At 36.2% G+C, this 13,144-nt stretch overlaps 1 protein-coding gene across 5 annotated transcripts in view; it reads left to right on the top strand.

Annotated features, from left to right (window-relative positions):
* LOC128870782 (putative epidermal cell surface receptor) overlaps positions 1 to 13,144 on the top strand; it is a 161,289-nt gene that overhangs the window by 142,177 nt on the left and 5,968 nt on the right. For 4 of the 5 annotated variants that reach the window (XM_054113279.1, XM_054113280.1, XM_054113283.1 and 1 more), the window contains 3 exons: positions 5,328 to 5,957; positions 6,129 to 6,377; positions 11,565 to 12,686. In XM_054113279.1, the coding sequence (XP_053969254.1) occupies positions 5,328 to 5,957; positions 6,129 to 6,377; positions 11,565 to 12,686 (2,001 nt within the window). The remainder of the gene's footprint in view (positions 1 to 5,327; positions 5,958 to 6,128; positions 6,378 to 11,564; positions 12,687 to 13,144) is intronic. The other variant, XM_054113284.1, reaches the window with a different exon arrangement.

Here is a 13,144-nt window from a genome sequence, read left to right as displayed (position 1 = left end):
CTCAATTTGTAAGGCAACATAAAGTCGTGCATCAAAAATTTGAGGAGAGGAAAGGTCAAACACTTAATAAGGGATATGCGCGCAGATGCAAAATAATCATTACAAGCTGAAATCATTGCAACAAACCTCATTTACAACACCGTAAGACAGTAAAAGTTATCTTAGAAAAATTTGATGTGCATGCGAGGTTATAGATTTTATATATTGAATATGGGAATAAGTTTCCGCCTTCATTTAAGAGGTGTCGCTCCTGATACTACCACTGTGGGCAAAAAGTAAGGTGAATTTATTTGTCAAACTTCGCGGGATTAAAATTTCGCTCTAGTTATTTTTTTCATGAATTGGCAGCACTGTTAATAACATCTGGACCAACTTTCATGTGAATGTCATTATCAGTAATATATTTACGCTTGTGTTTACCAAACGACCAAGAGTGCATTTTTCGATTTTTACAATGCCTGATTTGATTGAGCAGAGAAGTGCCATCAAATTTTGTTTGCGGAATGAAATTTCGGCTGCGAAAACATTTAGCATGTTGCAAAAGGCATTTGATGATTCGACCATGTCGTAGAAAAATGTTTATAAGTGGTACAAAGACTTCAAAGAGGGTCGAGAACGTGCTGATGACTTGGAGCGCTCCGGACGACCATCGACGTCAACAGATGACCAACACGTCAATAAAGTGAAGGAGTTAGAGCTCAAAAATCGTCGGTTGACTGTTAAAGACCTTACTGATATGATCAGAATATCAGAAGGATCTGTGAAAACCATTTTGAAAGACCATTTGGGCCTACGAAAAGTCAAATTTCGTTTGGTACCGTAAACTCTCAATTTCTTGGAAAAAAGTCGTCACGTTGATGTGTGTGAAACAATGCTTTCAGACTATCAGAACAAGCTCAAATGCATCATTCAAAAATAAAGGTCATGATGACAGTTTTTTTCGATTTGCGTGGTGTGGTGCACTATGAATTCCTTCCACCTGACCAAACTGTTAATAAGGAATATTATTTGAGCGTTATGCGTCGTTTACGTGAAGCAATTCGTCTAAAAAGACCAGAATTATGGGCCAACAACTCTTGGTTTTTGCATCACGATAATGCACCGTCTCACACTGCACTCGTACTTCGTGCCCATTTCGCCAAAAATTCCACGCATATCGTTCGGCAACCGCCGTATTCGATTTTTTTGTGGCGATATGTTGGAACTCATGTCTCTCACTCATGCCGACGAGTTCGGCCATTTTGTATGCTCAGTTAATTGTTGACAGCTGCTTTGCTTGCACGTGTTTCAGCTCGTCTTCGATTTTTACCTATTCAAAAAGATGGATCAAAGAACCTGTATCAAAACGAAATTACGTGCGCGGATGCATTCCGTCTGTTGAATGTGTCATACGGAGAAGCTACTTTGGACCAAAGAAACGTTTATCGGTGGTACAAAATGTTCTCAGAAGGCCGAAAAGATGTGAACGACGAAAAGCGTGCCGGACGCCCCAGCACTTCAACAACACACGAAAAAATTGATGAAGTGAAGAAAATAGTATTGTCCAATCGTCGAATCACCGTTAAAAAAATTGCTGAGGACCTATACACATTGATTGGTTCGTGCCATTCGATTTTTTTCAATGATTTGGGCATGAGACGGGTCGCCGCAAAATTCGTACCAAAACTGCTCAATTTCGACCAAAAGCAGCATCGGATGAACATTGCTGGTGAGATGTTGAACTCTGTCCGCGACGACCCAAATTTGTTCCAGAGGGTCATAACTAGGGACAAGTCGTGGGATTATGGTTATGGCGTGGAAACCAAAGCTCAATCATCTCAATGCCGCACGAAACAAGACCGAAATAAGCGCGCCAAGTTCGGTCGAATGTAAAAGTTTTGCTTACCGTTTTCTTCGGTTGCAGGGGCGTTGTGCATCATGAGTTCTTGCCACAAGGTAAAACGGTCAATAAGGAATATTACCTGCAAGTCATGCACAATTTGCGCAAAACGATCCGCCAGAAACGCCCGGATTTATAGAAGAACAAAGATTGGCTCTTGCATCACGATAACGCCCCTGCTCAGACATCGTTGCTTGTTCGCAACTTTTTGGCCAAAAACAACACACTAATGATGCCACAGCCACCGTATTCTCCAGATCTGGCCCCTGTGACTTTTTGTTGTTCCCGAAACTGAAGAGGTCCATGAAAGGACGACGCTACGCTCCGATTGACGAGATAAAGACGGCATCGAAAGAGGAGCTGAACAAGATAAGCAAAAATAATTTTTTGAAGGGCTTCGAAGATTAGAAAAAAGTGCATTATATCACATGGGGATTATTTTGAAGGGGACAAAATAGATATTAATGAATAAATAAATAATTTTTGAAAAAACACAAAATTCGCAATACTTTTTGAGCACACCTCGTATGGTGCAAAATAGCCTTTGACAATTGTGAAATTCGTTTTTGGTTGAAATATCCCAATGAATTATTTTATATTATTAAAGGTATGAGGACAACTTGAGAGTTAACAAATTAGCTCTTATTTTGAATCAAATCGAAAGAAATTTAACGAATTTTTTACACACGCTGTTTCTCATGTTTACTCCGACAAAAACTTTCTTCGGCGCGTAACGTAGGACTTATACCGGAGGTTTTCATTGACAACTCAACGTATAAGACATTGAGAAACATTAAACTCCCTCGCAAGGGCCGTCAAAGATTTTGAAGGGTCAGCTTCAATGATCGCTTGCATTGGTTGAATAAATTTTGTAGACTGTACTGTATTTGTTTTTTTTTGCGTTTTGAAACAGACTCTGCGTCGCCATCTGCTGCTTTCCATTCACTGCAAGCCTTATGAACGAATAAAAGGGTGCACTTTAGGAAAATTAGAGATTTCTAATCGGTGTGATTTGCACATAAAGCGACGATAAGTGCTTGTCTCTTGATTTCCTGAGTTAAGTTGTAATCCTCCATGTCTGATCTGAACAAAAGTAAAAGAAAAATAATTGTTTCGGAAGGTTAGAGCCATATACTCGTATATGCATGCCCTTAACTACCCTATGCACCCTGTATATATGCTAGGTTCGCTATTTTTTCTGTTTTATAAAAATGTAAAAAAATTAAATGAACTATCCACCTATAAGAATGAAGCATACGCAATGGATACCCTGAAAACTGTATATATTATATACAGGGTAAAGTGTTACCAACTTCACACTGCTAGTATCTGTAAAACAGCTGATGACATCAATGTTTTAGAAGCTGCTTTAGAGCCGTGGACATGCAAACATTTCGGTCGTAGACCATGGACGTTCCAACAGGACTCGGCACCGTCTCATAAAGCTCGTGTGAACCAAGAATGGTTAAAAAATCATGTTCCACATTTCATTTCGTCCACCCAATGGCTTTCGAATTCGCCAGACGCAAATCCGATGGACTATTCCATTTGGTCCATTTTGGAGAGCAAGGTGAGGACTAAAAAATATGCCAGTATGGTTGCGCTGAAACAAGCGATTATACGAGAATGGGCCAAAATACTTCAAGATCATATTCGTGCAGCATGCCACTAATTTTTTAACCGTTTGAAGGCTATAGTCAAGGCAAAAGGTGGTCATATCGAGCTAAAGTGAATATAAGTTAAAATTGTAATCATTTTTGAACAATTTTGTCTTTGAAATCAATAAAAACTAGTTTCACACAAAAAACTTATGGTGTTTTGAATAGGTAACACTTCATATCGTTCACCCTGTATATGAAATATCTTCTTTCATTTGATGTGCATATTAATATCATGTCCAAACTGCTCCTCGAATTTGTGACGTGCGTCTTGTTGTTGTTCCACAGTTTTAAGTCGACTCCGAGCGGAAAATATTTTTTATGAGGAGCTTTTTCATGCCAGAAATACAATCGAAGGTTTTTCTCTATTTTAATGTTTCACATACAGAGACTCGAGCCTACGTACTCGGAATGGTAGTCACACACCAACTCTTTCGGTAACGGTGGCCGGCGTAAACTGAAAATTTAGTTTTTTGAAATTTTGAAAGCCCTTTAAAATATTAAATTGATGAGAAACAAAAAACTGAGCCTGCAACATTTTTATATAAAAAAGAAAATTAATATTTGTTGCACGGTGTAATATTTTAAAATATTTAACTCATCTGAATGTAACTGAAATTAGTTTCAATGCTGCTTTTTTATAGACTTCATTTCATGCATACATACATATTGTACATACATGCGTTCATATTACTAAGATAAATACATAGTTTTCGGGAATTCGAAATGAACTGCTTCATCTGCTTTATGGATAAAGTTTTATAAGAATTGGCCGGCCAATTTTTTGCCAAGTAACTTACATTTCGCGTATCTAAACTCACCAGCCAAAGCGCTAAGTTGGCACAGTTTTGAAGGTCATACCATACATACACCTGTGTTCACAATAATAGCAGCGTGATTACAAAGCTTTGACTATTTACTTCTTTTTTATTTAATTTTAAAATTTCTGATTTTAATAATGAATAAAAAATAGTTTCTGCATACATAAAACAATCATAATTGTAAAATCATATAACTTAAAGCTTCAAACTTTATACTAAGTTTAGAAGAAATCAATAGATTTTCATCAAAGCTTCATAACTTTTTAATCAGAATTTTTAGAAAAATTCTGAGTATGCAGTTTTGTAGCCTATTCAATTTGGATATAATAGTGTGCAAGTTTAAAGTGGTTCAAAATTTTCTTGATTTTTAATCATTTTTTTCTTGAGTATATTATGCATTTTCGAAATTTTTCTATATGAAGAAAATTACCAGACCGTCAGCAAAACAATATTCTAAAATTAACGCGATTTTTAAGCCACTTCAAGCTTCCATTTTGTTATACTAAAATTTAATGAGCTATAAAACTGCATACTCGATTAATGCAGGTTGTGATTAAAAAGTTAGAAATTTTGATGTACATTTTTTTAATTTTTTTTTAATTAACAAGAAATCAATACTTTGCAATATGTCGCACTTCCATTATTGTGAACACTGGTGTGAACGCATATACACATTTTATTTCTTTTATGAGCTTCATTATATCATACATATCTATAATTTATATCTCACAATTTGCCTATTCAAGCTTTGTTATTTGTTCTTCTCATTTCATTTGCTACAACATAAAAAACTAAAACCAAAAAATGTATACCCCAAACCACAAAAATGCAATAAATCCAACAATCGACCGCATTGAATGCATAATACTTTACTTGCCATCAACGAAAACAACAACAAACACATCTAACATTGCAATAAAAACAAATTCAATACTATGTTCTACAAACGCTCTAAATTACCACGCGTAGCGTCCTCTCAAACACCACGTCCCGACTGCCACCACAACGGCAGCGATTACAAATTCCGCGAACGTCTAGAAATCGGCTGTGAACAGATCTGTCACTGTGACGAGGGCGGTGTAATGAATTGCAAACCACGTTGTCCGGAGCGCAATCACACCCGTCTCGATAAGTGCGTTTATGTTAAGGATCCAAAGGACGTGTGCTGCCAGTTGGAATTGTGCGATGTTACACTCGACGACCACGAGCAAAAACCATCACTTCCCACTGCGCAAAACTCAATTGGCGACGAGCAGTATGGTTCCGAAGAGGCACGCGACTTATCAGGTGGCCACGAGCAGCCCGATTGCGAGTACAAAGGTCAGCATTATCGTGATGGTCAGCAATTCCATGATGGCTGCGAACAACTGTGCATTTGTACGCTGGAAGGTGTGCATTGCGCTAAGCTACAGTGTCCATCCACTTTTGGCTTGGATTTGTTGAATCCACATTGCTTGCGTTGGGAACCGGAGCCGGCTAGCTTTGAACCGAAGGCACCGAATTGTTGTCCGGAGAAGATGCGTTGCGTGGATAACGGCACTTGCGACTACTTGGGCCAAACATTTGATAATTGGACACCGATACCAACCAACCTTACCGGTGAGTAGCGTTTCACGTACACACACACACACATACATATATAATATATACCTACTCACAATGCAAACAATTCAAAACATTCAATTAACACTAACAACATATTTTTGTTTTTCTTTTTCATTTTACATTCACGCTACGCCTTTCTCATTGCGCTACGCTGCCGTATGACAGGTTGTGAACAGCATTGTTATTGTGAGAACGGTAAAGTAGAATGCCGGCCCGCCTGTCCACCTGTGCTGGCTTTACCGCCACCCGATTTGCCTTGCCATCCGTCACAGGCGCGTGTTTTGCCTATACCCGATGATGAGTGCTGCAAACACTGGGCCTGTGCGCCACTTACACCCAAACTGAGTGGGAATGATGGTGATTTGCCACCACCAAATCACGTCTTTAACACTGGTGCAGGTCATGATACAAGCGGTAAATATAAAACAAAACAACTGGATTACAAAATTTAGCTTTTATGAAAAGTTTGCCGTTGTACGAGGAAGCTTTGACAAAAGATGAATTGTGAAACATTGGGTTTTACTTAGGCACGTAATTTTATAGGTGGATAGGCAGTACGCACGAAATATCATGGTGCATAACACGAGATCGCACTTAAAACGAGTTTATTAATAAATTCAAAGGTTTCACATGTAATAATTTAAGGATTAGAAAGTATTGAAGAGTACTTAAAAATAACTGATTGTGACCCATATAGGGAGCGTAAAAGAATATATTAATCCTCAAACGTTGATTATGTCATTTTGACATAATTGACTAGCATATGTATCGGGTGTTTTTTTAGCTGCATGAGAACTATCGATTTCTGTGCAGTAAGGTTTGGCAAATCATCATGAATCGTTTAAGTCAGAGCAGCGATACCCCAATGTGGAAATTTACTTTAAAAAACAAAAACGATTCTGTTCGCGAAGTTCATAGAGTACTTCGTCTATTTTACGAGCACTATTTACGCTGGCGGCATCATCGGTCCTTTTTTCTTTCGAAATGAGGTAGAAGCTGCCGTTACGAGCGCTACCGGGCCATGCTGCCTGAATTTTTGTTTCCAAAAACTAATCAGCTAAGCGTCGACGACATTTGGTTCCAACAAGATGCTGCAACTTGCCATACAGCGCGGTTGACAATCGATTTATTACAATAATGAAGCCACCATTGACGCCATGCGGATTTATTGGCTGGGTCATGTCGGCTCTGAAAGTTTTTGATGCGATACCACCTGGTGGTAGCAGAGGAAGAGGAAGGCCTCCTTTGCGTTGGAAAAATCAGGCGAGAAGGAAACGACTGGCGCGCTTTGGTAAACTCGGCCAGCGGTTATCGCGCCCATTAAGAAGAAGAAGTCGAAAATTGGACTGATCGAATGGACCATATAACTCGTGCCCGCAGCAAACATATGCCGGATATCATATTCAAAATGCCATGAAATTATCTACCAGATTATAATGACAAAAAGTTATTCCAATAATATTTTTGTATTATAATTTTAAGTTCTCAAGCTCTTAGAAAAACACCGGATATTTACTATTTTTATTCGAATTAACTTGGCTGATTTTTGCTGAACGAGAATATCATATCATAAAGTTTTTTTTTGCCGAAAGGTATCATTGTAAGGCTGTGCAACAAAAAAATTTACACAATAACAACTTATGCGTGACAAAAAAGTAACGACCCTTGAGGGATAACACCATTTTTAAAATCTTTGCCCATTTATTTGAACTCGATAAAATCCGAAAAGAATTTAAAGCAACACTTACAAAGAAGTAGAGGAATTTTCTGAGTGAGTGTTACGCTTGTCTTCATGAAGTTCATGAAAAACTTAGTAAGCATTTACTTCCTCTGGTTCATATCTTTATACCTGGCTTGGGATATATAAATAATGGGAATACAGTAATACGTTTTTTTCCAAAACTTTAATTTAGCTTCGTTAATTACGGAAATAAATGAAGAGATACTAGTAGATTTAGCGCTACCTTTTTGTCGATATTTCGACCTCAATTGGATCTCATCTTTAGACCGGCCTCACAAAATTAAAAATTAGAAAACTAAATATTTGTTGGCCAGTTGGAGACAGTTTAAGTCGATTTATTGTCATTTTCAGAGCCTTAGCATAAGGATACATTAATTCCGAGATCTCTTTTCAAAGCTTTAATTCTTTAAAAGATATTATTCAAAATTTTAGCGGAAAAAGCCTTGGAAACGTGCAACAATGACTTGAGAATTTTTAGAGAATATCAGACTAGAAAAATGCCAAGAGAAAAAACAACGCAAGACTTAATGTATAAAATATTGTACCATCAGCATCAGTGACTTCAATATTATCTCTATCTATAGTTTGTTTGTTTGAAAGTTTCTGGAGATCTTGAAACATCTGCTTAGAATAAAACCTCCTAGATGTAGAGCAATACTGCCGACTTTGGTCGTATGCAGTGCAGTATTGTTGAAAAATAATCGGCGTGTGCGATGAACTATTTCATTATCAATCAGCTGGATAATAGCGCTTCTTTCATTATTTCGGACAAATTTTACGCCGGTTTTCGGTAGTACCCTTTTTTAGCTCAAATTATAACGCTATCTTTACCGAATTCTTGATGGTTAAGGATAGCTTTTTCATGTTTTTTCCCCCCTTGAGGTTAGGTAGCTTAGATGGCAAGAGTATCAAGGGTTGACTACAAATAGCACTAGAGTGCCGTTTTGATACCATAATGTAGGCCACTACCTGCAAAAAATTTCAATACTTAAAGGAAGAAAAACAATCTACAGCCGTTCAGTACTGTTGAGTGAGTGTAGTGGAGGAGAGAAACGGGATCTATTTGAGATATTTTGTGATTTTTTTTTATCACTTTAGTTCTTTTAAAAGCGCTTTCGCGAGAACTTATATATGAATTAGAGGCTGTGTGCATAATTGTACTTAACAACTTTTTTTCGGTAGGATTGTTGATTACTTTTATGTATAAAGGGATTACTTTTTGTGTTCCAACTATAGTGAACATAGTCGGAATTTTTTCTAGAAATTATCTGTTTATTAGAGCTTTAAAACTATCGAAAGTTGTGACCATAATGGTTTTCAATATTCAATGTATGAACTATCAATACTATCGAATAATAATAACAATTTTCCCTTTCTGTGTTAACCTCGTATCTACAAAATCATAATTTTCAATAAATCGATAAAAATGTTTTAAGTTACTTAACTTCTATGAAAAGTTATAACTTATTTGATACCATACTTAAATAAATATGAGGTTTTTGAATTCGAACATGTAAATACGAGAAAAATCGAAATGCTCTGAAAAAAATTCTATGATCATTATGAACATTGTATGTTTTGTTTTACGTAACAGGAGTGCTAAGGAGTGTTTTTCACTAAAAATCTCAATTTCGAAAAAAATGGAGTGAACACAGAAAGTGGACGATATATAATTGCATGAAATGCACAGAATCTCTGATTAGCCAAAACAAAGCATAGCAGTGATTTCTGTTATTACGAGGTACTGATTTATAGGCAGACACACACGACATTTGCAGGGATTACTTAATAAAACAAAAATTGAAAAAATAAAAAAAACTTTAACAAAAATAATAATGATTTATTTTTTTAGTAAAAATTTTTTTTTTCCAAAAATTTTTATTTCCAAAAATTTTTCACAAAAACAAAAATAGTTTCAGCTAATAAAGCAAAATTGCTAAAAAAATTTGAGAGAGTAGTTTTCAAATATGGCAAAATTACATTTTTATTCAAATGTTTTAATACAAAAAAATTATTTTTAACCAAAAATATTTATCAAAAAAAATTTTGTTCTTGACAAAATTTATTTCTTTTTAACAAACAAAAAAAAAAACAAAATTTTACCCAAAAATTCCTAAAAAAAAATTTCCATCCTCTAAAATTGGAGATATTTGACTTGAAAAATTCCGTACCAAAATTTTCACCTAGAATAAATTTTGTAACTATCAAATTTTTTTAAAAATGTGTTTCTATTTTTTCCTCCCAAAATTATTTACAAAAAAAAGTTTTTTTATTTTTCCCCAAAAATTGGTAACAAATATTTTTTCTTCAAACTTTTGTTCCAAAAACAAAAATTTTTTTTTAGTTTTTTCCCCTAAAATTTTTAACAAAAACCTAAATAGTTTCAGCTAATAAAATTCTAAATTTCTAAAACAAATTTTCAAAAACATATAAAAAAAATGTTTCCAAAAGGTTCTACAAAATTTTTTATCTTTAATAATTAACAAAAAAAAATGTATGAACGTCTTAAAAACAATTGAAGATATTTGCATTTAAAAACTCCGTACCAAAATTTTGACCTAGAAGAAATTTCAAAAGAATAAAAATTTTTTCAAATTGGAACATTTTTAACAAAAAGTTTTTTTTTTATTTTTCTCCCAAAAAATTTTTAACAGAAAAAGTTCAAAAAATTTTTAACAGAAAAAGTTTTTTAATTTTTTTCCCCAAAAATTTTTAAGAAATTATTTTTTTTCCGAAAATTTTTACCAAAAACAAAAATTCGTTTACACTTAAAAATTTTTAACAAAAAGGTTGTTTTCCCCTACAAATTAAAACAAAAAATTCTTTTATATTTAATTAGTAATTAATATTTTAATTAATAATTAATAAATTAAAAAAAGCAAAAAAATATAAATATTTTAAAAACAATCGAAGATATTTGGCTTTAAAAATTCCGTACCAAAATTTTCAGCTAGAAAAAATTTCATAACAAATTTTAAAAAAATTTTCCAGTTTACTTTTCATCATACTCAAGCATACAAATAGAGCGGTTTTCACAAAAAATTAAGTTCTTGTCCAAATTACTTGGATTACTTGACTTTAAATAGCTCTACCTTTTCTTCGTAGGAATATATTCGTGTTTGTGTTTGCATTACTACTAGATTAGTCACTTTGCTCACGTGAAATTTAAACAGATGGAAACCACTCAGAATGAATATAAAGTAAATGCTTTTGGTTTTCTAATATTAGCGACATATTTTTATATACTCGTATTATTATTATAGAATGACAATGAAATATTGCATGCGACTCTATCTTCTTTAATGCTCTATACTTGGCTTTTCCATAACTACATTTCTTATGCCTTATACAACTTGGTACTTCCCCTCATGACATCGCCACTTATTGCATTTTCGGCATATTTGTGTTAACAGGACATAAAAACATCAGAATTTATTGTATCAGTACGCAACTCTTATAAACTCATCAGAATTTTTTTATAAAAAAATCATTTTTATCGGCAAGTGAAGCAGTTCACTCGCATCAATGCGTTTTTATGATAGGCTTTGTATTGGTATTTATATTGCTCTTCAAATCATCCATTGTTATTTATTATTTGTTATTTATTAATTTCTAATTTTTTATTTGTGTTCTCTCTTTTATTTGTAACTTCTAATGCGCTTCATAATGTCTCGTGCACTCACATAAAATCGCAACTAAACACAATTTGTAAATCTAATACAAATCTAAAAAATTTTGATTAACGCCATAAATCGAATGCATAAAACCAACACGTCTTCTTGTAAATAAACAAAATGCCATTGTCACATAACGCCATAACAACAATCTGTCTCTCTACTGCATTTCATCATTCCCAACAGCGTCATCCACCGAGGAACCGAATAGCACTGGCAGCAATTCAGCGCACGTGTCCAACGACAAAAATGATATTTACCCGAACAAATCACACGAAAAGCCCTCGCGTCCTGGCGATGCTTTCTATCCCACAATCGACGGCAAGCCACCGAAGAGTGGCTCACCATTTGGTGATGCACGGCCGGAGAAACACGACAAACATGAAAAGTTCGTAAAGAAGCCAGTTATTGTGAAGCCTCAACAGAATGAAGTCAGATACGATGTCCACGAGCCGCAAGATGAACACGACACTGCGCCACCGGGCTTCATACCCATACACATTGGCGGCGGTCCCGGCGGTGCTGTTGTCAACTACAATCCGCACTTACCACCAGCTGGTCATCCTGGGCCATACGGCTTTTACAACCCCGCTCAGCCACCGAAAGATCATTTCGACCCTTACAATCCGTACGAACCATACGACATTAGTCCCAATGGCATCGCACAGGGTAAACCGCCTGCGCCAACTAGTCAATCGGATTTGTTCAACATCCTGGGAGCTGGATCGCCGGCCGCACATCCACCAGGCATGGCAACAGCGAACGGATCGCCTGGCCCACCGCCGGGTTTCAAAGGAGCACCCGGCAATTTACCACCTCACGTGCGTATCGAACACATCCTGCAACATTTGCAACACACGCCGGTACAGGGTGCCTACAATGGCGGCGCCTATGGTCATGGGAATGAGAGTGGTGTCAATGGATTGCCACCACAACAACAACTACCACAGCCGGGTCAATCGCCACTGCATCCGCACTATGTGCCGATAGTACATAGCGGTCTACCGCCACCACCGCCACCGCATGGCATAGCGATTGTCGATGGTCAGCCGGTGGCCTACGGTGGTTTCCCCGTGGTGCCTGGCCTTGGGCAACCGCCTCACCTGCCGCATGCACATGCGTCAAACGTGAATAGCAACAATAACAACAACAGTAATTTGCTGCAACACCAACCACTGCAGGAACAATCGGCGAGCAGTTCAACCACATCTGCGGCGACAACCAGCGCGGTGGGCTTAGCCGCTCAATCCACGGAACATGGCGTGCTTCCGGCCGTTGTGGCCACGGCTTCGCAATCCAGTCAAACAGGTTGATGCATAACATAGCCATAGCAGTAGCACATATACACACACATAAGCCGAATTTCATTAACCTTAAACCTGAAATGTAGAATCAATTGGTTGCACTAACTCACCCCAGTTTTTGTTTTCATAAATTGAAAATTGTTTCTTTTCTCAATTAATTATACATTCATATGTACGCAGGTCATTAAGTCATCGCACATCATCGCTTGAAAATCATAATTCCACTAACGATATTTTAAACTGACTCCTCTTTCTCTTCAAATCTTCAAACTAACAATTTTTAACTTTTGGCAAAGACTCGCTAACTAATTTTTATAAATCGGAAATTTAAATCAGGTCCAAATGGACAATGTAGTAAAATAAATAAGTCGCTTTACCACTACACACAGAATTATAAAATAAGTAAATTACTGTATACCCATGCCACTCCTTTAAACAAAACTTTGTGAGATTTGTTAAATT

Source organism: Anastrepha ludens, chromosome 2 (genome assembly GCF_028408465.1).
Source record: "Anastrepha ludens isolate Willacy chromosome 2, idAnaLude1.1, whole genome shotgun sequence".
NCBI lineage: Eukaryota > Metazoa > Arthropoda > Insecta > Diptera > Tephritidae > Anastrepha > Anastrepha ludens.
The sequence above is the reverse complement of the archived record's forward strand: the minus strand, read 5'-3'. Positions and strand labels throughout refer to the sequence as shown.